The following is a 25567-nucleotide window of genomic DNA, read 5'->3' on the forward strand; positions in this document are numbered from 1 at the left end:
TTAAATCACAAATTGGAAATAAAACACTCTTCTAATAAGATGCTATTGTTGAGTCACCTCAGAGGGATTGTATGTCCATTGTGAGTCACTTTCTCATGATTTATCTACTGTCACGCAAGCAAACAAAGAGAAAATGGCTCCTGCTGCTCTGGAGAGAAAAAACCTCGACCCAATCACAGGTGAGACATCCCTACACCTCCCTTTCTATATAAACCCTGAGTTAATAGTATCTGTGTCACAAAACAAGAGAGCACCCAGAGGAAATCCTCAGAACACAGCAAACATCTGGCCTACAATAAGTCAAATACTGTAATGAATATCCCATTCATTTATTTTATCATGCACCACCTGTAGAATATAAGCGGTGCTGGGCAGAGATCACATCCGTAAACTGACACCAGTGTCCCTGTGAGAGAGCTGGAGGATCAGATCAGAGCAGATCTTATCTTCTCTGTCCTCGGAAAAGAAGACTGAGCTCCTGACTGCTGCAGGGGCACATCTGGTCAAATACTAATGAATACATTGTGCAAAAAACAAAAGTCTCCAAAATATAAATGGTTAGGCTCCATGCTGATGCCATTTATTCAAATATGTTTGTATGGCATTTTAATTCCATCTAGATGGAAAGATTGACAAGGAGTTTCTCTATCAATCATTTTTTTTTCTCAATCGTTTGGTGAATGACATACTGGAAAATTATGACATTCATTCATTCTTTGACCAAACCCCAGATTTATTCCATTTTAAATTCATAGAGTCAAAGACAAGCAGACGTAACATTCACCTTGGCAGTCTTACCTGAATCATTACAGATTCATTTACTGAGTCTGTTGCTCAACTAATCAATTCATCGATGAATTACACTTTCAACCTATCCACAAAGCTCAAAATGACATGCAAATGCGTTCCTATTTTAAAGTGTAAATTATCACAATTAAAGCTGAGATTTTAATATGAGTGAATATATTAACAGGGTTTTCAAATGTTCATTAAAATATAAACTGATGTGAAAAAAAGAGTAATCTGCATTATTTTAACCAGCAATGAAAACATGTACTAGGTCAATTTGAATAACTAAGTTTTACACCATGGAGTAAAAGTTTGCCTGAATTAATTGCTCCTGTGAAATAATTATCAGCAGATTCCTACTATTGGACGGATTCCCACAGCTTTTCATAGAAGTGACGAAACCTTTTTTTTCCTCGTCACATCTGATTTATCAGCAGAAGACAGAACAGGGGGAAAAATAAATACTGCACGATAACAGAAAACTGTGAGGAACAGACAAGAATATCACACACTATCAAGTTGTAGCTATTGTTTATTATATCCTTCTGTCAGGGCAGACCAAGCAGCACCAACAGCCCAGTTTTAAATTAGCCCCCCTAGTTAATCTTCTTCTGTCCCACTCTACAGGTGCCGTTGACTGACAATGAACATGGCTCACATCTTCTGGCATACCATCTTTAACAGCCTGAATCTGATGAGCCATATATGCACACGTTCATACATGAACAGTTTACAGTAAATTAAGACTAAGACATAACTGTTTATTACTTGAGTGTGTCCAAGTAAATTAATGTCCTTTCTAGCTTCTTTAAAATGCACATATTCCAGTTAAGTAATTGGTTGTATTCATCATTTAATAACAATACAGAAGTCATAAGCACAACACTGGGGGGTTGGGAAAGGAGAAATTACAAAGTCCAAAGTAGAGCTGAACAGTCCTGTTCCCTGGGGCTATAGGGGATCTCCATCTCTAGATTGAGCTAACAGCTATTCCAGGCTAACGTCTTGTTACTCAACCTATCCACAGTGCTGCTACATACGTACTTTGGGACACAGGGACTCTAATATCCAGACACAAACTATGCACACAACCATCACAACTCCAGGAATTGATCAGTAGGCCCATGAGGAGTGTTAGGTGATAGCATAGAACGTGAGGAGGGGACAAGGCCAGAGGGTAGTGCAAGGTGAATAGTCTAGCCCTTGACGGGGGAAATTCTGCACTGGACACTTAGATGCACTTTTTTTTTCTACCCAAAAAGCTGTGAAAACACATGCACAGTTCAAAGCTGTGGGTTGAAAGGGTTCAGGGGTGGGGTTGTGGCCCACAATTCATTTTTCAAAGCCACGTCCCACAGTGCCATCAGCTGGAGAAGCCCCACCCGCTCGGGTAGCTGCCACACCAAAAAGCCTGACACAAAGAAAGCCAGTGAAGACACTCCCACAGTCAGTGCTCTTATTGACACGCTTGTACTCACTCACATACACACACACACACACACACTCACTCACTCACTCACTCACTCACTCACATACATACTGTACACACACACCTTAAACACAGATGGCTGAAGTTAAAAAAGTGGAGTACAGATAAACTGTTATAGTCAAATAATTATCTACGCCTTTGCTTCGCTCGCAACTTCCTTTTCCCCATTCTCAACTTCCATCCCATCATTGCCGTTCTCCTTGCTGTCACTCTTCACCTTCTCCGCATCTTTCTGTAAATGAGGACAGAAAAAAACCCCCAAGTAAATAAAGCTTTCTTTCACTTTTCAGTTTGTCTCTTTAACAGTCTAAAAGCACGCTTATCTCGCCCTCTTGTGGCCGTTTTAGAGAACCCAATCCTTCACCTTTGAATCTCTCTCTGCAAATTTCTGGAACATGTTGGCGTAGATGCGTTTGTCCTTCTCATGCTGCTCCTTGATACGTTTTTGACAAAGACCCACCTGGCAGTATAAAATAAAGAAGGTCAGAGAACCACATTTTCAGATATGGCACAGATGCACCCAAACATTTTCATTGTGCTTTTTGGTAACGCATTAATATGTTTTAAGCATTACCCTTTTTGTAAGTTCCCACACATACAGGTAAATTGTGAACAGCAATTTGAAGTAATCTCAATTGTTTTAAATAAACTTAAAAAGTGCTGATAATCTGAGGCTTAAATTAGGTAAAAATGTAGCTACTCTTAATGTGTTATGTTAAAAGCTGTATTCAATTTTATTATAATTTCTGACACCTCTCTGCTTTGGTCTGCTGCCTGGCACTGAAACACTGCAGGGAGTGGGGCTTCTCTGTCGGCCTGTTCCGGCAGAGCAGCATAGGACCCATCACGGCATATGATGTGCTTCTTGGAGACATTGTGCTTTTTAACTGTTCAATATATACCATTAAGGGTCAAACAGGAAAGCACTGTTCCCAATAAAACAGTCATGCAATAAATGCAATGCATAATGTTGGTCAGTTTATCATATCTGAACACCTGAAACTGGACGAGCTATTCTCTTGGAAAGGCAAATATTTTTGACCTTTTTTTATGTGGTAGGTTCTGGCTCCAACTGAAACAGATCTGCTAAATGCCAGGCGCACCGGTGTAACCAATTACAATGTTTCCTCACCTTGGGCTTTGTAATTACAGCAAATGAATAGAGCATTAACAGCTTTTTCGCCGAATGAACTATGCCAGATATAATAATACATCTAAGACAGCAACATGTGCCTGTTTCGTTATTGATGATAGCACAATAAATATAGCAGAATCTCACAGCAAACAAAGTCTTGACGGTATAAAAAAGAGGCACATTCATTTATATCTATGAAACTTTTAGGACTTGTAAAAAAACTTGTCCTGATGATAAAATCTTGGAAAGTAAGACCCAGGTTGGAATCATCCTTTAAGACACATCATACCTGACTCTTGGCCGCCTTGTTGGCAGGGTACAGTTGAATAACCTGCTGGAAGTCATCTCTTGCCCTGTCAAACTCCTTCATTGCAAACAGTGCTTCTCCCCTCCGGAACAAAGCCTTCTCATTAGATGCATCCAACTCCAGAGCCTATAATTATGAACACAGTACAGTTAAATGTTTATAGTATTAAACCACATAGAGCCGTCTAATAGACATTTGTACAAACTATACTTGACATGAAGAGTTACATTTAACACCAATAAATCTCTAACCTGCAGGTACTGAATGAATGGTTTGCAAATTGTTTTCAAACTATTGCATCACCTTTACACTTTTCAAAGTGTGTCAGGTTGGAACAGGCTGATTGCTTAGACTCCAGTGTTGCTTTTCTTGACAACAGCTCATCCAAAATACCTCAAACTTGGCCCTGCGCTTCCTGGGGTCCTGAGCAATACACCTGCCATGACATAGTTGTGTCCCCTGACAATGCTAGGGTATATGCAGCATTTGCTAACAGCAAACTATTTGGGACCAGACTATTTTTTGGTGACAAATGCGTTCATCGCGAAAGTTACATCACTGATGCTTGAAATGTTTAAGTTTGCTACAATGTGAGGTTGTCAAAAGTATTAGCACTTCAATACAACATGTTCCAAAGTGTGTAAATAAAAAAATCATATTTTATGTGCCAAGGACTTTTTATTTTTGCTGTGAGTATTGTATTGAAGTTTAAAATCCTGGTATTGTGACAACCTTACAACAATGTGACATCTCCAGTCTCTTTCTTCATCTGCTCTTGCATGTTCTGTGGCAAACGACAGAGCTGTACCCAGCATGCCCCTCTGTGGCATTAAACCCCTATTAAACAGTTAATAGGGGGCCCCTCTCAATACACAGTGTGTACATTAACGCACAACAGTAATAATAAATATGCCCTGTTGATCCCAGGAGCTTACACTTGATGCTGCACTTCCTTGGGTCCTCAGTAATACAACGCCAAGTTTAAGTTGATCAGTTGAACGGTTGTCGAGAAAACAGAAGGACAGACACTCCTTCAGTTTTTGTTGTAAACAAAAGATATTCAATACCTTGTCACAATTTTCCAGGGCTTGGCTTGGCTCCTGAAGTTTAAGGAAGCACATGGCCAAGTTCAGATGTGCCGCCAGCCGCAATGCTTTTGCGTTCTTCTCGTCATCCTCCGACAAACCAGATTCATGTTCCAGCCATGACACAATCCTTTTGTACTGCACTGATGCCTGCTTGTATTTTCCCTCCTGAAGCATATTAAATCAGTGCGTTAGAAAACATGAAAAGGTTTCTGTCTTAAAAATTCTCTTTATAGCTATGTGCATTGTAAAAACCCCGATGCACACCTTAAAATACTGTGTTCCCTTCTCTTTGACAATGCAGCTCTGTTCCAGCTTCTCTACTGTGTTCATCTCCCATGATTCCTTAGCCTAAAAAGAACAAACGAAAACACACAATCACTTCTTAGAAACAAAAATAAACTGACATGTAATCGGTCAACTAAATCAAAGCGGTGCACAAAACTCAGCACAAGATCTTTTTTACCTTCTCAAAGGCTGTCAGCTTGATTTTGTATTGCAGTGTTGCTCCACCAGGAATATTATACTTCTCATTGCCTGCATTTCCAAAGCCATATCTGCAGATCAAAGACACTTATCATTAATTATCTCAAGTGTGGTATGTATGTATTATGCGTTTCTGTCTAACTTGAAGCTGCATTGCAGTATAATGTACTATTTTCTTAACTGAAGTTCTTACTTAGGCTTAATGTGGAAGAGTGCCTCCTCTCCCTGCTCCATAGCCATTATAGCTTTCTCCACTCCAACTGGAAAGCCAAGACCTTCTCCATCTCCAATCTCAAACTTCAGTTCTCTCTCATCAAATACACGCCCCTCACAGGAACCCTCCACAGTTACTGAAAGAGATTGAAAAATGCTGGGGTTTGCATGTGCTACAAATCAGACTCTTGATTTAGCCAAACACTTGTTGACATGCAGTAGACTGACAGTTGTGGAAAAGTGGCAGCTGAGGACAAGCGATGCAATTTCCAATCAGTCAATCTCTCTTAAAATAATTAATCTCCTTATAAAAGTAGGTACATCTCTTCAATGGTAGCAAAGAAATAGCTGTTTCTTGATGCATTACCATCAACAGAAGCTCCTTCATTTGGCTTGGAATATCCCTGCCCTTTAGTCATAATGCGACGGATGATTCCTCCATTCTCTTCCTCAGTTATGTCCTCGCCTCGAAATTCAAACAGTTCCACCTATGGGTGTGCAAACGTGTAAATCAATATCTTAACAGTAACACCCATAAAGGATCATGGTATATAGCATTTCAACCACAAACCAGGGGATATGGTTTAAAGTATAAAAGGGATACTTTAGGACATCACTGTTGCTTACCTCAAAAATAAGAGTGGCATTGGGGGGTATTTTGGGCGGGCTGCCTGCAGATCCATAAGCATACTCTGGTTTACAGATAATCTGGCACAACTCCCCCACTTTCATTGTGGCTACGCCGATGTCCCATGCCTTTATTACTTGTCCTAAACACAAAAGAAGGCAGATTACAAACACTGGCTGTGCAACTATGACGGGTGAATGTTCATGTCTCTGCTAAGATATAAAACCAACCTTTGCCCAACTCGAAGGAAAACTTCTCTCCTCGGTCTCTGCTTGAGTCAAAATGAGTACCATCCAGAAGTGTGCCCACATAATGTACAAACACTTTGTCACCAGTCATAGGCAGCTCTGTACCTGTGCCTTCCCTTTTCACTAGCTGAAAAAAACAGACAGCAAGAGGAGAATTTATCAAAAAACAGTAGGGGATTTAAAAATAAATAGAAAGTAATCTTTGCAACAGACATGCAAAGCCAGCTCCACACGTGTGTCCTGTAGCAGCCTGGTACTTCGCATCATAAGATGTAGCTGCCAAATCCTTGTGAATGACCGTGACCTGTAAAAAACATGTGTGCGTGTTTGTGTGTGTGTCTGTGTGTGTGTGAATATTAAACACCCCTATCAGCATCAATAGGTTTTGCATTTAGTATCTCTCCAGGGCTCTAAGATTAGATACGATAGTTGTTTCACCAGTGAGAAATGTATATTGTTGCAGCTGTAGTGGACAGAAAAACAATATGTACGTATAAAATATGACAACATATACAAATAGCACTTGTATATGCATTTAACAGTAAACAATGTGTAACAGTTTTGTCGACAACATAGTGTGTGTGTGTGTGTGTGTGTGTGTGTGTGTGTGTGTGTGTGTGTGTGTGTGTGTGTGTGTGTGTGTGTGTGTGTGTGAGCAGTGCTGATTGTAAAGTCTGACCGGTCCTATTGACATTAATAGCCTTTCCATTTAGTACCTCGCTGGGGCTCTAGAAGCTTCTGGAAATGTGGACGGTTGAAATGTCTTATTAACGTTATTGACACCCTAGCAAGAAGTTGACGTTAGCTATGAAACCATTGGCAACGAAAACACAAACATTTTTATTTTACAGCGTTGTTGTCAAGACTGTGGACTGCACGCCGTCTGTATTGACAGTTGACGCGACAGGCTAACATTAGCTGCTAACGTTAGCCTATTACCGAATGAGTAAACAACGCGCAGTCAGGCTAACCACTCAGCTAGCTGGATTAATATTACTAAAACACAAACGCGTACCTTCAAAACCCCCCCGTCTTTCTTTGGCGTGATGTCCTCTCCCTCCATTGGGATGGCGTGTTGTCCTTCACTTGTCTGCTCCTCTGCGGTCATTGTCATATGAAGCAGCAGCTTTCACCCTCCTCTTACTCTTCTGACCTGCAGCACAATTTAAAAACTAACACTCTGCTAACAGTGGTGGCGGCTAAAAGGCTAAGCTACTTACTTCTCCAACCAAGAAACAACCTAAGTGACGTCGACGCTAGCTAACAGCTAACTATAACGTTGGTTACTTGTGAATGCTACTGTAAATAAAAGTATACAGCATTCAGCTTCCGTGCTAATGTTGTGCACCAGTCACGCTTGTAGCCGAGCAGAATGTGAGTTTCTTTGAGTGACTTCAGGTCCACGTTGTCTGGCAGTCTAGCAACTGACAAGCGCTTAAAGAAGAGCAGAGAATTTTCCAGACACTCTAGGAACCGGGGCGGGGGGTGAACCCGCCTTGGTTGCGTTACTTATATGTCACCCGCCTCTCCCGAAAAGGCGGGTGCACTTTCAAAGAGCAGCGCAAATCCATCATTTTCTTATAAAGCAAGCCATAAAGTATATATTTAATAGTGCACTTAGATAAAATATTCCGTAATAAACCAAATTAAAATCGTTAAGTGGCAATAAATGCCATTTGTGTGTATAGCACCGCCCACGTACGCACTGCAGTGTAGTAAAACACGCGGTCTTTGATTTATCTTGCTCCCTATTGGTCAGATTCCGTCCCCGCTGCTGCTTGTTGGCGCGGTTGTTGAATAGCCGGGGAGTCGGACATAATAATACAAAGTACAGTCTACGTTTTTTAAGAATACCTGGGGGTAAGTTAAGTTAACCTTATATAACAACTGTCTCTGTAAAGAGTACGATCGGCAGTAGATATGAGACTTATATAAGACGGATAAAAATGTTACTCAGCGAGCTATGAATTCGAGGCAGCTAACAGTTTCCGTTTCAAAACAACTCTACAGCTCGCAATGACAACCTTTTATATCAAATATGAGCTGCTTGACACAATATGTGGACGTGTTGTGGAAATGAAATGATGATTTAGCAATGCAGTGAATCAGAATTTATTCAGGACTTTGATTGTAAAGATTGATTCATTGGTCTGCACAATAAATCCAGAAACAGAATTTGGCCCCCGTCTGGTTGCTTCATGTTAGACACAATATCACTAATGGGAGTTGGGCTTGTAGCTAATGTCTTGGACTATATCTGAACTGAAATGTTTTACCAAGTTAATCCTCATGTCATCCTGCAGGGAGGTTCACAAGCATGGAGAATGGAAGGATTCAATTTCCATTTCCCTACCAGCCCTATAACATCCAAGAGCAGTTTATGCAAGCCCTGTACAATGCACTTGACCAGGGCAAAGTTGGGATCTTCGAAAGTCCAACTGGGACGGTGTGTATGTGTAATGTGTGCATGCATATATTAGAGAGATCACAACAGAAGCCATTTGATTTCTAATTTTGTGTTTTCAACATGTATGTCCTTTAACCCAGGGCAAGTCTCTGAGTCTGATATGTGGAGCGCTGAGCTGGCTCACAGACTATGAGGAGAAGAGGAGACAGGAGGCAGCTGCTCTGCTGCATGAAGGCGAAGCATCCCTTTCCACTTCTACTCCTCAGTCCTCAGCTGCCAGCTCCTCGGCAGAGCCTGACTGGATCACTGATTTTGTTCAAAAAAAGGCAGAGCGTGATTTGGTGTCAAAGTTGAAGGTGAGAACCTCAATGTATTTCAGATGTGACCTTTAATGTGGATCTCTGGGAATTTTGGCTTCTCACTTGCTCAGCTTTTTAACAATATTGGATGCTTTTTGTGTGTTAGGAGGAAGAACTGAAAAGAAAGAAGAGGGAAGAGCGATTAGAAATGATCAGAAACAACGTTCAGCTAAAGTATGCAATGAAAAGAAAAGTAAGTGATCTTGCACAGTGGCGTTATAAAGAGCCTAGACACAGAAATGTATCCCAAAATTTACAGTCACTGTAAGTCGAGTCGCTTCATCTCAATATGTAAATGTCTGTGTAACATGTCTATAGAGCTGTGAAGATGAAGAGGCATTCAAATTGCTCCAGCTCAGTAAAGGGGAACAAACAGAGGTGCAAGGTGATCAAGAGGACGAGGAGCTTATCATCGCAGAATATGAGAGCGATGATGAGTCAAAGACTAGGAGCAGGTGAGGGCAGCCATCGATTGGTTACCGATCATACCAGATGTTACATCGCAAAGAAAGAGAACCAATGACAGCGATGTGCGTTTGCTCTCATGCTTAGATTTTGCGGTGCTGCGGAAGACTCAGACGATGAACTGGTTGAAGAACATGTTACTAAGGTGTGAGAGAGAGAGATTTCCCATTGTAACTGTCCCACTGATTTTAAAACATAACAATGAGTGTCACACAGCCTGAAGTGTGGCTGTATTCGCATGTTCTCAGATTTACTACTGCAGTCGCACTCACTCCCAGCTGGCCCAATTTGTTCATGAGGTTCAAAAGAGCCCCTTCAGCAAGGAGATCAGTCTGGTCACATTGGGCTCACGGCAGGTAAGTGCACACACACACACACACACACACACACACACACACAGAGACTACCAGTAAACCGGTTACATTTTATTATATTTGGTTGAATGACATCCATTGGGAATATTTACATAGTTAAATGAGCAGTTCATTTTGAATAAAAAGCTTTGCAAGTATGTTGTTTGCTGCAGGCTTCTAGAATGATCTAGAGCAATCTAGTCTGTTTCCAGGTAGAAGTAGGCTATTTCCAGTAATACAAATTCCAGAATTTTCTCAAGTTATTTATACCTTCTTTTACTTATGTTTTTCGAAAGGATAATTACAAAAAAATGTGATTACATGGGTAGACATTTTAATGAAAATGCTTAAATACAGGATGTTCAAACTCAGCACCTTACGTCTACATTTCTATCCATCCCACACATAGTCTGGCATTAAATAGGAATTGTTACTTCTATTCAATCAGTAAAACCTGATTATTAACCACAACATCGGACAGTATTTGCCCAGTAAACATAAAACTGTGTACTTTCCAGAACCTGTGCATCAACGATGAGGTACGTCGCCTGGGCAGCATCCAGCGCATTAACGACCGCTGCATGGAGATGCAGAAAAACAAACACGGTAAAAACCCCTCATTATTATTTTAAGATAACTTCAAGCTTTTAAGAGATTTGTAATTTAAAAAATGTATTTAAACATTATTTGAACCAGGAAAGGGCTGTTGACATCAAAAAATGTTTCTTGTCAGAGATAGGCAGAAATAATAATGAGCTGTTGTAATCATTTCTAATGCAATAAGAGATGTCTAAAAACATAAAAATAAATAAGACCAGTTTTTGCTTACAGCGTTGCCTGTTCTGCCATTTTATAGAGAAGCAGCATCATGAAGATGGTGTCAAACGCAAGCGAGGCCCAGAAAAGAGTGTGTGTCCCTATAATAAAGCTTCAGCACTGCAGCAGATGAGGGATGACCTTGTAGGGACAGTCCATGATATAGAGCAGATGCTGAAGCTGGGCAGAGAGACACATTCATGTCCTTACTATGCCACACGCCTCGCTGTTCCCACTGCACAGGTAACACTGTCCTCTTTGGGCTCATCCATTTCCCGTGTCTCAGTATTTGGAGATTGCAAGTTTTTTTTTGCTATCCATTATCTTTTTGTAAGCAGTTTGAAGTCTTAATGTTAATCTGTATGGTTTACGGTTATTGTGTCTGCATAGTTGGTGGTGTTGCCCTATCAGATGTTGCTTCATGAAGCTACAAGGAGGGCAGCAGGGGTCCAGCTGAAGGACCAGGTAGGATTATATGTTATTTTTGATTCTATCATAGATTTTGTCTTTTCATCAATTTTCAGTATTATCAAGGACATCTAAACTCAAATATTTGAAATGCACTAGTCCTGTGCAAAAAGATTTCATGAGTAGTTTAACCTCTGGTACACACTTATAGTATTTCTTTAGAAAAATGTAAACAAACTCATCGTGTTTGTGGGGTATTTGAGTACCTGATAATTCATTCATACTTTCACCAGTTTCTACATAGTGAAGTGGAATTGATTTGTCATATTTCTGACAGCAGATATGTGTTTTAAATACATGTATATTTTACAGGTGGTGATCATTGATGAAGCTCACAATCTTAGTGACACACTCTCCTGTATACACAGTGCAGAGCTCACTGGAGCGCAGGTTAACACATTCACACGCATCACATACAAAATGTAGGTTTAAATGATGCATGTTCTCTGCAATATACTAAACTGAACTTTCTACAGCTTTGCCGTGTCCACTCGCAACTCACCCAGTATGCCGACCGCTATAAGTGAGTATAATCAAACAAACTAACACACAATGCTCTCAGTCTCAAATTCAATTTGTGTCACCCTCCTGACTCTTAATTATTATGTTTCTACAACATCAGGAGCCGACTGAAAGCAAAGAACCTGATGTACATCAAACAGATTCTGTTTGTGATTGAGGGACTTGTCCGTGTGCTGGGAGGTGAGTGTCTGGGCTCAAATTCGTTTTTGATTATTCATTACTGCCAATCTGCAACCTGAGAAGGAGGGGAAATGGCTAGACATTTCCATTTATTATGTATAAATGTTTTCCTGCAGGTAAGGTGGGGCAGAATCCACAGAGCCAGACTACACAAACAGGTTAGTACATAATACACACACATAAACACACGCTTGGAAGAACTTGTGATCAAGTCATTTTTTTTATTTTGCAGGAACTGAAATGCTCTCCATCAACAACTTCCTCTTCAAGGCTCAGATCGACAATATCAACTTATTTAAGGTAGGTGAAAGTGTGCTGTTAAATCACAGTAATGGCTTCTAAACACCAGATCCAAACCACAAATTCTGATTCTTTCAATGTCTCTCTCATTTCAGTTAAAGAGATACTTTGAGAAGAGCATGATCAGCAGAAAAGTAAGTGTTTTTTGTGTATGTGTGTATTGATTTATGCCTATATAAGTATTGCGTGATTCACTGTAAAATCATATGCATCCCACACGCGTCTTCTCTCTGCAGCTGGGTGGCTTTGCGGAGAAGTACGCGGGATCAGGTGTGAGTCTGCACACTCAGAGCAGCTCCAACAAGGAGAACCGACGCACAGAGGGCTTGAACCGCTACCTTCAGACACTGCAGAGCAACCAGAGCACCGCGCCAGGTTAGAGGGCTGATTTTCTTTCTTTTTTTTTACTGTCATCCACAAAAATAAGTTTTTGAGATGGACATAATCAGTCTAACCATGTGGCATTAAAGTAGCAACATCATTTATTGAAAGAAATGGGTCGGATAGGAATCGAGAGCCTGTTCCAGTTTTGAAACTTTTCCAAATTATCCGATCAATCAGAATTGTATTCTTCAGAGATAAGAATTCCTTTTATCAATTCCAGCATGTTTTTCTGACAGTTGTGCACTGCAAAACAGTGATGTCAAACTCATGCCTCTACACTGCTGGAAACTTGCAACAAGAACGAGTCATGGCATAGAGGAAGAAAAAGTCCAAAGCGTTCATTTCACAAAGAAAGATGACAACAGTGCTGCCTGTAATGAAATGATCGTTACAAGTAAGGGTGAAAAACACCAGCAATACGCTTAAACATCTTTCTACGCAACATGGGCTTAAATTCAAGGAATGCCATGTATTTGACACTAACATTAGCACCATGCAGGCAGGCTTTGCAGATTTTTTTTCCGACCACGAAAACATAAATAAAGACAAATGCTGTTCAAATGTTTTCTCGTGTGGTAATGCAAAACTAGCATGTTGCGGTGTGGAAGGACAGTGTGAGTGCGCCCTTAAAGACATTTAGGGTGTTTTCGTTTATGATGGATCTGAGTTGCATATGCAGATAGTATCATTTTGTGACAACCTACCCATGTCACTCACATCCAGCCATTTCTCACACCCTGGCATTTAGCAATTAACAGACACTTAACAAGTAGTTGTTTGTTATGATTCATCTATTCAGTCTGCTCACACGTGTGCAGTTTCTTCATCAGACCAACAGGGGTCAGAGGCAGAGAAAATGCTGTCTGCATCTCCCATGATGCAGGTGGAGGGCTTCTTCATGGCTCTCACCAACAGCAACACTGACGGCAGAGTGGTGGTGCACGGACAAGGTACCGTTTTAAAAGCACAACTCCAAGTAAAGGAGAGTAATGAAATGAAAGGTTTATAAAAATCCCTCCTGTGTTTTATGTCCAGGTACTTTGTCAGAGAGCAGTGTCAAGTTCCTGCTGTTGAATCCAGCGGTCCACTTCGCCCAGGTGCTGAAGCAGTGTAGAGCAGTTATCATCGCAGGAGGAACCATGCAGCCCGTAAGTTATTTTAAATCTACTAAAAATAAATGAACACAGTGTAAGTTTTATCATTCTGAAAGATGGGATATGTAGGTTTCAGACTTCAAACAAGAGCTACTGTTTTCCGCTGGAGTGGGAGAGGAGCGTATCACTGAGTTTTCCTGTGGTGAGTGTCCCATTTCTATACCACCGCAGTACTTTGTGGAGTCTCTCTTTTTGAGAGTGATGTGTTTATCAATATTTCTGTGTGGGGGAATTTTATAATGAATAATAAATGCTTGACAAAAACTCCAATAACAACCGAGTGCTAATTTTCCATTGAGTTATGCATGCAGATTGACTGGATATAAGAACCATGTCATGAATTTGCAACTGGTTTGAGATGATTTGAGATGGAGGTTAAAAAATAATTCTATATTGTGAACTAAACCATGAATTAATTTCCCATCCACTGTATACAAAAGGGGGCCCTACTGTATATTAAGGATTTGAAGATTACCTTTGCTGCCTATCAGCACACAGGTTGTATTTTTGCTTGTTAAACTAGAAAAATTGTTGGAATAACCTGAATAAAAACACAGTGCTGTTGCACTGACACACAAAATTAAAGACCTGTACTATTATAATAGAATATATCTTTTTCGTCCACTAGGGTGGAAGTTTGAAGACATCGAGTGATGTTTGTTGTAGTTTTTAATTATGTTGAATACTGCATACATGTTATGTGCTGTAAGAACAGCGTTGTATATGGAATATTGCTTTTATTTGGTCATTTAAAAAATATTTATTTTTATTTAAATCAATAAGATAACTCTCCTTTTGCACGCTAACTTTGTCTGTAGGTCATGTAATTCCTCCCGAGAACATCCTTCCCCTCGTCTTGTGCAGCGGTCCATCCGGTCAGGAGCTGGATTTCACTTTCCAAAACAGAGACTCTCCGCGCATGGTAACTGACACACACGCATACTATTTTATTAAGTTCTTGTCATTATATTGTTGACTCTTGGCTGCATTGTTTACACAAGCACTACTGCAAATGTGTGCCTGTTGACAGATGGACGAGACAGGGCGCATTCTCTCCAACATTTGTAACGTGGTTCCAGGCGGTGTCGTGTGCTTCTTCCCTTCTTACGAGTACTCGAGGCGGATCGTTTCTCACTGGGAGGCCAGCGGTGCACTGGCTCGTCTGGGTAACAAGAAGAAGGTACATCATGCTAGAAAGTTACCGGCTTCAGCTTTAACTCAGGGGTAGCATAATATTTTAAGGCGGGCGTTCTTGAAGTGAACTTTCCCAGACGGTCTCTAAGCTATCACATTTACTTTCTCAGATCTTCCAGGAGCCAAAGAAAGCCAACCAGGTCGAGCAGGTGCTGAAGGAGTTCTCCCGCTGTATCGAGGTAGAACTGTCACTGCTCAAACATCAGTCACAATCACCGACATTGGTATTTATTAACAGGGATTGCTTCTATGATTGACACACAGGTGTTCATATTAGCATGTCTCTTTTCGTTTTGTCAGAGGTCTGCTGCGGATGTCGGCGGTCTAACAGGAGCGTTGTTGTTCTCTGTGGTTGGAGGAAAGATGAGTGAGGGTATCAATTTCTCCGATGACCTGGGCAGGTGTGTGTAATTCACGAGCACATTGAAAGCTGCATACTGTATAAAGCATACGCCACTAAATGCTCTTTTCTGTGTGCATGTGATGGCAGGTGTGTGGTAATGGTGGGAATGCCATATCCCAATATCAAATCCCCAGAGCTGCAGGAAAAGATGTCCTATTTGGACAAACATCTGGTGAGACTCTTTACTGTCCTAATAGTCTTCACTGTAGCCACAAACCTGGCAAAACCAGTACAAGGTCACAGGAGTGCTGAAATGAAGCTCGTCGTCATTCTCATCCCAGTGTGTTTGCTTTTTAGTCTCACAGCGGAGGAAGGAGCCCTGGCCAAGCACTTATAGAAAACCTCTGCATGAAGGCTGTCAATCAGTCCATAGGTAACGATGCAATATTCATGATAGCAGAAACGAATAATTGATTCCATAGTTGTTGAGATAAAATGATCTGCATTCATGTGTATTTGACTTCTTTTGCACAAAGGAAGAGCTATCCGTCATCGTGGCGACTATTCCTCCATTGTGCTGTGTGACAGACGTTACTCTCGATCTGCGACGCTCTCTAAACTGCCCACATGGATCAAAGATCGCACCAGCGCACACACAACTTTTGGCCCTGCTTTTGCTGCCTTGCGGAAGGTGAGAAGCAAATACACTCATGCATCCACACTGTATCATGACTAAAACGCATTCACATTTCTTGTCTCTATCTTTCCTAGTTCTTCCTGGAGAAAAAGAAGAAGCAGGCGTAGTGTCACGCACAAGACACAGGTTGGGAAGAACTTCAGCACACCCAGTGCAATGGCAGCCACTGTGCAAATTTAGCAACTACGAAAAAGAGTGTTTATAACAAAATATAAAGATAATTAAAGGGCCTCTATAATAAGTTCCTTATCATGAGATTGCTGCAGCCCTTTTTATGCTGCTTTCGTGCTCTTGGAGTCCAAGAGTCAACCAGAGAGCCATTTTTCTGTTTTCGGTACATCATACTTGCTTTATTATACATTTGAACTTTCAAATCTTGCCTATTTGTTGTGTTCTGCTTTAGCTCGCTAACATCTCTGGTTTAAAGAAGGCAGCTAGAGGCAAAAGGGGCATTTATCAGATTAACTGGTGCATCAGCCTTGCAATGTCTTCCAATTGAGTCTGGAACATGTTGAATATTTTTAAATTCAGTACGTTGAGATGAATTATGGAGGCAGATACTACACAGCTATCAAGCACAGCACCAGCTTAGGAATCCATGTGACTGATTTTCCCTTGAAGAAGATTTGAAATATTTAAAGCATTCAGTGTTACCTGTTATGTAATGCAAAAATGACTTTTGTTTAATGGGAAGATGTTCGTGAAATTGTTCCATGATTTCAGTGAGTGTTCTAACATCTGCTTGTTTAATTCTATGAAAATATGTTTTACAATGAATATGATGATCAATAAATTGTTCTATTATAGGAGTTTTAGTGGTCTTCTGTTTATCGGGTTAGACAAACCAATACATTTATCGTCATGAAGCCAATTATTGGCCATTTTACACTGAAAGTTTCTATTAGCAAGAGAACTTATCACTTTTTATGATAAGTTATCAGAGGAAAATCCTTTGAAAGACCTTTGTACACAAAATTATTATCAAAAGCTTTCATCATCAGTGCTTTAAGTGTTCATTGTCCATCGGGTTACGCTTCCCAGTCATCATCATCTGCTGCCGCATGTGGGGCAGGAAGTGGTGGGATGACATCTGACATCCTGGCAAATGCACCGCCGGTACCAGTGGGAGTGTCACCCGACTCCCCACCTGCTGGACCTTTTCCAGATATGCCTACAGAGGGAACAGGACACACACTACTATATGCTGTCCCAACCACCATCATCAGTATTTTCAATTCATTCAACATGAAAGCGATCCTCACCTTTCCTTCGCATGGCGAGTTTATTGAAGAGATCAGACATAAAGTCTCCCCCACTAGCTGCTGCTCCCACTGCTGTGAGACAAAGATGGAAAATTACTAAATAATCATGCAATCAGGTTTTTTTTAAATTAGTAACTGGATCAGTGAAATGGTTTCACTCATTGCCCAATGCAGCGCACTTAATAACGAGACATGTTATATAATTAGTCGTAAGCAGCTCTCTCTAAATATGAAATGTTAGGTTGTGACCTGGCCAGCCAACTGAAAATAAAGGCGAAGATATGCCATCTGATATTAGGTCAGACAATTTAAAATACGAGTGCAACCAAGTCGAACTTTTAATGAGAGTTGCCATTTATAAAGCAAAGGTCAAAAAGCCATGGACTGCGATGACAACCATAAAACATACATTCTGACATGCAGTATGACACATTATATAAAGTAGAGAGTGCTAACTAGGGACGGGTCATGCTGTACTTTGATTGCACTTTGTTGTACTTGTACTTTCTCATTGTTGAAGCTGCACCGTGGTGTAGTTATTAATTAAACATGAGCAGAACCATATCCCCACTCAAACAATATGACACCTTGCTCTTGCTCCTTCTGTTTCTTCTTCTCCATTTTGCGCTCCTTAAAGTTGCGTAACTTGGCTTTGCCAATGCCTCCAGCATTACGGATGGACTCCAGGAGATTGGCGCGGCCGTCTGAGGGCTCAACCACCTCGCTGGGAGCACCAGACACAGGTCCTGCAGACAGAGGAGATGAGTTTAAGTTAGTTAATGTCAGTTAGGACGATCTAAGGTAAGAGAGTGAATAGGGGTTATCTCTCTTTCTCTGTGTGTGTAAGTAAGGAGCAGGCTTAAGCTGTCAAGCTCAATGACATTCCCTCCAAGTCTGTAGTGTGTAGCCAGTACAAAATTTGAGATGAGCTTAACACGTGACAAACCTGAACATGGCATTCGAGAGGCTTCTGTGGGGCTGTTGTCAACAGGAGGGGGCGGCGGAGGAGGTGGAGGAGGGGGACCTCCGGCAGGAATGATGGGAGCGAGGGCAGGCTCAGGAGGAGGAGGAGGAGGAGGGGGGGGAGGCGGTGGAGGAGGTGGAACATCAGGTTGGAGCCGAGATGCTGAAAGAGAAAGAGATGAAAAAATAGCTTCCAAACACAGTATAAACCTAAACCACAATGAGATGGTGGGAAGTGTCTGTGTGTCTGTGTGTACCATGTGCATTGCTTTCCTCAGAGAAAGATGGCAGATCAGGGATGTTGTGTGTGGGTCCTGACGGGGCGAAGCCAGGCCCGAGATCTGCGCTGTAGGAAAGGTCGTCTGCGATGCCTGGTAGGTCAGGCAGGTAGGATGGCACATCTATCTCAGGCACCTGGCCCAGGTCTGGCACATAGAAGTAAGACTCTGCTGTCTGTTAGAAAGAGGAGATTAGATTAGACACAACACTGATCATTAAATGCATCATTACAAATCCTACATATAAAAATAACAATGTGTTTTGAGATACCTGTCTCTCCAGTTGCTCTCTCTTTGTGATGGACAACGGTGCGTCAAACGGCTTCTCTGCTTTTTCTGTCTCCAGTGTTGTGTGTGTTTTTGTCACTGCTCCCGCCAGAGGATCAAGGAACACATACTTCTTATATCTTTGAAAGCACACAAATCCAAAGACATGAAGAAAAGATTTAAATCTAAACCATTTACAGTTAGCGTCCGTGTGTATTTGTGTGCGTGTATTTGTGTATGGACTCACAGGTTCTCTGTAGTATTAAAGAGCAACAGGGAGCTGACAGATGAGATGTTGCGCGGCAGACTGCCCAGCCCCTCCTCTGTCTCATCCTCAGACTTCTTTTTCTTGCTCACACACACTGGGAAATACATCAACTTCTCCTGAAAGGAAGACATGCAGACACAGAGTGAGAGGTAGATCTGTAAAATGTCAACTAAATCTTGAATAACGCAAATCACAAACTCCACCAAAGCACTCCTGCACAGTACGATAAAATATTGTATGGTTGGGGACATTGCTCCTGGGGGATATTATCTAATAATGCACGCACACAAATAATAGCACATTTGCAAGACCAAGCAGACACAGCAGTAAATGTGCTTTTTTCGGTAAAGTTTCTTAAGATGGTAGGGGAAAAAACTGTGGTGTTCACTATGAATAATGCAGGAGCCTGTACTGCCACACACATACGCACACACGCACGCACGCACGCACGCACGCACGCACACACACACGCACGCACACACGCACGCACACACGCACGCACACCACTTAGGAGAACACTATCAAGTCTATGCTGTTGTCTGTGTTGTCTCTGCCTTATATTTAGACCTGTAAAACAACTTGTTCTGGCCTGATGAATATTCTATCCACAAAAGCCATGCCATGGTGCCCATCAAGGCAAATGTAATATTTAATTAAGTGGATTATTTGGAAAACTTGTAGTTTTAGTTTCTTTTTGTGAATATGAAAGGTCCAGTGGTGAGGCTTTACCTGTTCTGTTTTCAGGTATTAGGGGATTTAGGAATGGGAATTGATAAGATTTGTATTGATACCAATGCCATCAATTCTGCGTATCCGCCCAATTCTTTTATCGATTCCTGATCAATTTTCTGTGTGGAAAAAAGTCGGCCTGCAAAGTTTATCAGCATCAACCCAACTGTTTTATTATCTGAGCCTGAACACAGCCTTAATGAAATACAAGATTTTTGGTACAGCTTTTTCATTTTGGTTTTAGGTTTTTCAAAGACAAAATCTGCTTAGTCTGCCTGCATGGCATTAATGTTATTATAATGACGTCATTATTTTTGCAATGAGTTTTGCAATTGATGAAAGGACTGATAAGCTCAGAGGAATGAAGGGTTGTTTGAGGTAAAATTTTGATGAAAAAGATTTTCAAAATAAGCTATCCATCTTTCGCCGCTGATCCAGGTCTGGGTCATGTTAGTAAAACAGCCCAGATGTCGTTCTCTGCCTCCCTGAAGGATCCTGACGTGGTTCAGCATTTGAGAGACATCAGATTCTGCCATTACCACATATAGCTCCTTTCCAACATGAAGTAGAAGCAAATTATCCATCTCAATATTTAGGCCTTTAACTCTACCGGCCCTAAGGGTGAGCCACTCTGCAAAGGAGTGTCATTTAGGCTACTTCCATCCGTGATTACAGTCATGTGATCATTATATAGAGCTCAGGATCACAGGTAAGGCTTTGGATGTAGATTCAGTGTTTTTCCTTCAGGCTCAGCTAACACACCTACATCGCTGTGGATGTAGTGCTGAAAAGAAGACCATGGATTATACTGATGGGGTCATGGGAGCCCTTACAGTCTACATAAATGTGGAAGAATCAAGACTTCAGCTCCAGGCCCTGTTGTCCTTGTATGACCGGGGTGAGAGCTGTGTCATAATTCTCATCAGTAAGATAAAAGCTATTTAAATGGAAATTAATCATGCCTCTATTTATCCCTTTTTTGAACCTGCCGTTTTAGCAGTGTCAGCTGTTTAAAGAGGCCCTAACACTATCAGGCTAGTACACACTTTTCTTTTCTTTTATATTAGTTATGGAACTATGGCTTGTGGGCTTCAAGACATTCGTTGTAGAACACTCTTTTAGGCTCTTTTAGCAAATCCCATTTTATTGTTGCATTGATTCCTTGTGTAATCAGCATTTTAATGCATTTATCTCACCTGCAAGGCCTTTTCATCAAAGGGTCGAAGTTTATTCTGTATCCTGTGTCGGGGGCGAGCTTGTGAGGAGGGGTCTGTTGCCTCAATAAAGATGGATGAGTAATCCTGAAGTCGATCTGGGGCTGGGTACTTTGCACTGGAGAAAACCTATACACACAGAAAAAAGCTTATATAACTGATAGAAAAAGGGCTAATTATTGCTTTTCATGACCTTGTGGACTTATTGTGTATCATATGCGCAATATATAAAGCTTTCTGGCAAAGTGGAGGTGCTGCGTTACCTTGGTGGCCTTCTTACTGCCTTTTATCTTGTCGACACGGGCCTGAGCTAGTCTGATCCGGTCAGTAACGCTCTGCAGCTGCTGACGATTCTTCTCTACACTGTCAGACACCCTGGAAGCAACACACATCAACACACCAACATTAATATGGGCATTCACACATCCACACACAGAAGAAAATATTTTGGAGACCACATTAAACAATCCAATATGGAGGATCTTGAAAGACCCTATTCCATATTTCCTTCTTTGTATACACTTTGCAGGGAGCTAACGTTCTGCACTCCATTGATCATTTGACATCAATCCTCTAATTACTAACACATCCTCTTTAAAAAGGTTACAGTGGAGAAATTTTTTTTAAAATAAATTTCACTCTTTTCATGTATTAGCAGGAGAAATTCCCCGCTATAAAACAGGTTCTGTGGCATAAATTTGGCTAGGAATATGACTTAGAGCTCAGGCAATACTGCCAAAATCTTCTATCCTGATATAAGGGGTGTAAATCACAAGTTGTATCACAATAAGGTATTATATCGATTCTTGATATTTGCTGATATCACAGTCTGCTTTGATTCGGATCTGTGTTTGATATTAGATGATATCATATAGCGATTAAACAGAATCAGTGACATTTATATCAACTCACAAAAAACAAGAAAAACATGATTTGACAATGTTACTTATTACTGAGCTCTTCCTGATATTAAAATGAAAAACTATTCTTTTAATAAAAATAATAAATATAAAGTGGGGATTTCAAAATAAAGGTGCATGCTAATGATTATGATATGCATCCATATTTTCTCTTAACATTGATGACATTTGATCATTCATTATTATAACGATATATCGATGGAGATAGATATTATTTCATACCTTGATAACAATATATAAGCTATTTAATATATATAACATGTTTATGTCAATTCAGTAAATAAATATTCTGTAATAAATAACAAAATGGTAAAGCCAATTGTTGTTTTTTTTAAGATTATTTTTTTGGCAGTCAAGCCTTTATGATATAGGACAGACAGGAAATGTGGTGAGGGAGAGAGGGGGAGACATGCAGCAAAGGGTCACAGGTCGAAGTCGAACCCGTGGCCTCTGCCTCGAAAGAACTTTAGTGCAAAATAAACATAACGTGACAGCATCAGAATATAAAGAATCATCAAAATTATGTAAATATTACCGCAAAATAGTTTAGCCGCTGTTTTTTCAACATCATGAAAGAGAAGATGTAACAAAATATATACAATAGGGTTTTTTATATTTTTTATATTGTTTGGACGATATGTATTATCACATCACCCAGTCGGGGCAATTCATTAAATATTTTGTTATTTTTCTGTCCATTAATGTTTAGAACAGATGCTGTGATGTTAACAACCTTTATGATTGCTGTTTTATGGTTAAAATTGATGGATACCTTGTGAACGTAATATCATTTAAGTAGTAGTCTGATATTTGCATACTATAGGAAAACAATGGCACACATTGAGAATTGGTACAAAAGCATGTGTGTGTGTGTGTGTGTGTGTGTGTGTCTGGGCTTGCCTTCTGAAAATATCCGTCGAGATGGTCTCCAAGTAGAGTAATGCATCTGCTATCTGATGGACAGCCTCCTCTCTCCTCAGGTCTGGCTGGATGAGGGGCACTGAGTACACCTGGCCTTCCAGGCAGTGCTTCTGTGTCATCCTAAAAGTAAACAACACAGGACGAAGTTTATAACCAAGGACAAAGGCTGTGAGTTCCAAAAAGTCAAATTCTGACCTTGAGCGTGGAGGTTAATTACTGACTTTGGGGATCAGTATGACATTATTCTATTAAATCAAACTCCAGGTCTATCAGAGATGATAGTAAAAACAACTGGGAGAAAGTATTACATTTTGAAAGTCAAAGAGTGATCTCTTTGACAGTGATGGTTGCTGTAACATCGAGGGTTTATACACCTTTTCCAAATTCAATTTCAAGCACTTATCAAGGAATTCAATGTGCATTTTCACGCTTTTCCATCACCTTACAGCTGTGGTAAACTACATATTTGAATACAGTACAATACTCAATATACTTATTATTGCACTTGTTCATCACACTAAATTAGATGACAAGATGTTTTGAGACAATTTTTTGTAGAAGGGCGACAAATGAAAGGAAAACTAACTCGACTAAATAGATCGAAATAAATATAATCCGCCAACTCCAACACCACAGCACCGTTATAACGTTATTAACAGCCACAGTATCGTGACCTAACCCACACGTCAAGACCCCATCTGACTCTCACATGACAACAGTGGAACACGCAAACGCACCATAACTGGTGCTATGAGGATTCGTTTTTGTTTTAATGTGGAAATTAGATGTCCATCATCTTGTTAACATATGGCTGCCAGTAAACACGCACTAATGTGGTTTACTAGCAAAACAGATTCTCATTAATGATCTTACGTTCGGCTAAAATGTTAACTAACAGATTGACAGTCACATCGTGAGCCTTAAAACCGAACAATACACATTTAATGATAAGTTATACTAAAAAATGTAACTGTCAATCGCATGAAAATGTTAGTCTTACCTGACCATGGGTGTTGTTTACTTGTTAACGGTTACAGAACAGAAGTGGCTGGGCTATCGTGCTAGCATCCCAGCAACGGTTATGGACTTCCGCATCCATGTGACACGTGACCACGTCGACTTTATAGTGTTGCCTTCACGTCCTCTCAGAAGTGTCTGACTTTCTGAATTGAATGCCCCTGAACAACTTGAATGATCTGAGGTATTAGGTAAAGACTCCCAAAAAACACTTTTATTATTTATTTATTTATAGATGCACTAAGAACTTAAAATATTAAAAACGTATTATTGTTATTATTATTTGTTTGTTTGTTGTTGTTCTAAATAGTATTATCATTTTTGTGTGTGTTATTTAGATGCAGATTTAATTAGTGTAGTATTACATAGTTGCCTCATTTAATTTGTCAGTGAACTTGAAGATCACGCCATATCTTCAGTCTCAGTTTATAATTGCTCTTAAGTGTATCAAAGTATAAACTGTTTTTTAGTCTCCTTACAGATAGGACTACACACTCAAGCTGTATGTAAAGCACTTTGAGGTGAAAAGTGCTGTACAAATGTTTATTATGACAATTGTTTTTATTATTATTATCTATATTACTACAAATATCAACAGGCCTACAAAAATCCACAATTATTCCGCTGGCCTATAATAAACTATGAAATAAATTGGTAACGAGAGCTAGCCTATATAGCCTAGGCCTGAAAAATTAAAAACAATCTGATAAAACAACAACAACAACAACAGCAAACAAAAAAGAAAGCACAGGAGAGTGGCTCGGATGTTGAACTTCCTTGTACAAGCTATAGGGTGCGTGCTTGCTCTGTAGTTTTCTCATGCGTGCGTAATGACGCATCCTCCCCCCCTCCCCCCCTCCCTGCTGTCACATCTGGATCTGGCTCCTCTCATCAGCACCACTCAGCGCAGAGAGAGAGAGAGAGAGAGAGAGAGAGAGAGAGAGAGAGAGAGAGAGAGAGAGAGAGAGAGAGAGAGAGAGAGAGAGAGACGACCGGAGAAGCGGGGCTCGGTCCGTACAGCCTCATCCACAACCGAGTAGAATCAAGGAGGGGAGAGCGGAAGGACATCTTACCTTCTCATCCGCACTCACGGATATTTTGCATCTCCTCTGCCCTCCATCCGTCAGTCCAGCTTCTTTTTTCTTCTGCTTCTCTTCCCTCCTCTTGTCTTGGGTATGATGATGAGCTCCAGCCTGCTAGAAAACCCGGTGCAGGCGATTCTGTACCTGCGGGAGCTCACCACCATCGTCCAGAACCAGCAGAGTCTCATCCAGACCCAGCGCTCCCGAATAGAGGAGCTGGACCGGCGGGTGGACGAGCTCATCGGCGAGAACAGGCACCTGCGGGACGTAAGGGTACAACAGCAGCATCCTTACCACCACCTTCACCATCACGCCGACCCCAGCTGCCTTTATCAACACCACCACCCTCAGGACCCCCAGCTCAAGACTAGTACGGGGTCTCTGACAGATCATGCGGCTGCACCAGCACAGGTCGAGGCGGCTCCGGAGGTCCAGCCGTCGCCTCCTCAAACTATGGACCCGGGGGACATGCAGCTGGTCCCAGCAGACCCATCCACGGTTTCCCCGGTTGAAAGTGATGCAGAAAACGGCGGAAGTTTCCAAAGCTGCCGCTCTTTGGTTCCTTCGACCCCTACAACTCTTTGTCGATCCCTGGCCCTGGCAAGGAAATCAGAGTGAGTAGAG

At 41.0% G+C, this 25567-nt stretch overlaps 4 protein-coding genes across 4 annotated transcripts in view; 2 read left to right on the top strand and 2 right to left on the bottom strand.

Moving 5' to 3' along the window:
* Window positions 1-1066: 1066 nt before the first annotated feature.
* fkbp4 (FKBP prolyl isomerase 4) lies at window positions 1067-7803 on the bottom strand. Its single transcript, XM_083916979.1, has 11 exons — window positions 7396-7803; window positions 6363-6507; window positions 6132-6274; window positions 5872-5992; window positions 5485-5641; window positions 5272-5362; window positions 5073-5156; window positions 4788-4973; window positions 3703-3846; window positions 2643-2738; window positions 1067-2510 (listed from the first exon to the last, which is right to left on the bottom strand). Exons 1-11 carry the CDS (start codon window positions 7492-7494, stop codon window positions 2409-2411), a joined length of 1368 nt encoding a protein of 455 aa, XP_083773105.1. The 5' UTR covers window positions 7495-7803; the 3' UTR covers window positions 1067-2408.
* An 885-nt stretch (window positions 7804-8688) lies between these two features.
* On the top strand, window positions 8689-16129 carry ddx11 (DEAD/H (Asp-Glu-Ala-Asp/His) box helicase 11; the record flags this gene model as incomplete). Its single annotated transcript, XM_083917186.1, has 27 exons — window positions 8689-8826; window positions 8928-9143; window positions 9253-9339; window positions 9465-9601; window positions 9699-9756; window positions 9860-9967; window positions 10483-10570; window positions 10821-11023; window positions 11171-11245; window positions 11561-11638; window positions 11725-11771; window positions 11871-11950; window positions 12067-12108; window positions 12183-12250; window positions 12346-12384; window positions 12487-12625; window positions 13453-13584; window positions 13670-13782; window positions 13858-13930; window positions 14607-14710; window positions 14819-14968; window positions 15093-15161; window positions 15283-15383; window positions 15473-15557; window positions 15683-15758; window positions 15862-16016; window positions 16097-16129. Exons 1-27 carry the CDS (start codon window positions 8698-8700, stop codon window positions 16127-16129), a joined length of 2685 nt encoding a protein of 894 aa, XP_083773312.1. The 5' UTR covers window positions 8689-8697.
* Window positions 16130-16462: 333 nt separating this feature from the next.
* On the bottom strand, window positions 16463-23931 carry wash1 (WAS protein family homolog 1). Its single transcript, XM_083916793.1, has 11 exons — window positions 23845-23931; window positions 22824-22964; window positions 21267-21378; window positions 20986-21132; window positions 19040-19176; window positions 18797-18932; window positions 18505-18700; window positions 18231-18410; window positions 17872-18030; window positions 17285-17356; window positions 16463-17193 (listed from the first exon to the last, which is right to left on the bottom strand). Exons 1-11 carry the CDS (start codon window positions 23850-23852, stop codon window positions 17051-17053), a joined length of 1431 nt encoding a protein of 476 aa, XP_083772919.1. The 5' UTR covers window positions 23853-23931; the 3' UTR covers window positions 16463-17050.
* A 1105-nt stretch (window positions 23932-25036) lies between these two features.
* Window positions 25037-25567, top strand: part of iqsec3b (IQ motif and Sec7 domain ArfGEF 3b) — a gene marked incomplete at both ends in the record, with an annotated part of 27189 nt that continues 26658 nt past the window's right edge. The window contains one exon of the mRNA XM_083915976.1: window positions 25037-25557. Within this exon, the coding sequence (XP_083772102.1) occupies window positions 25037-25557 (521 nt within the window). The remainder of the gene's footprint in view (window positions 25558-25567) is intronic.

The sequence above is a fragment of the Echiichthys vipera genome (genome assembly GCF_963691815.1).
Source record: "Echiichthys vipera genome assembly, chromosome: 7".
NCBI lineage: Eukaryota > Metazoa > Chordata > Actinopteri > Perciformes > Trachinidae > Echiichthys > Echiichthys vipera.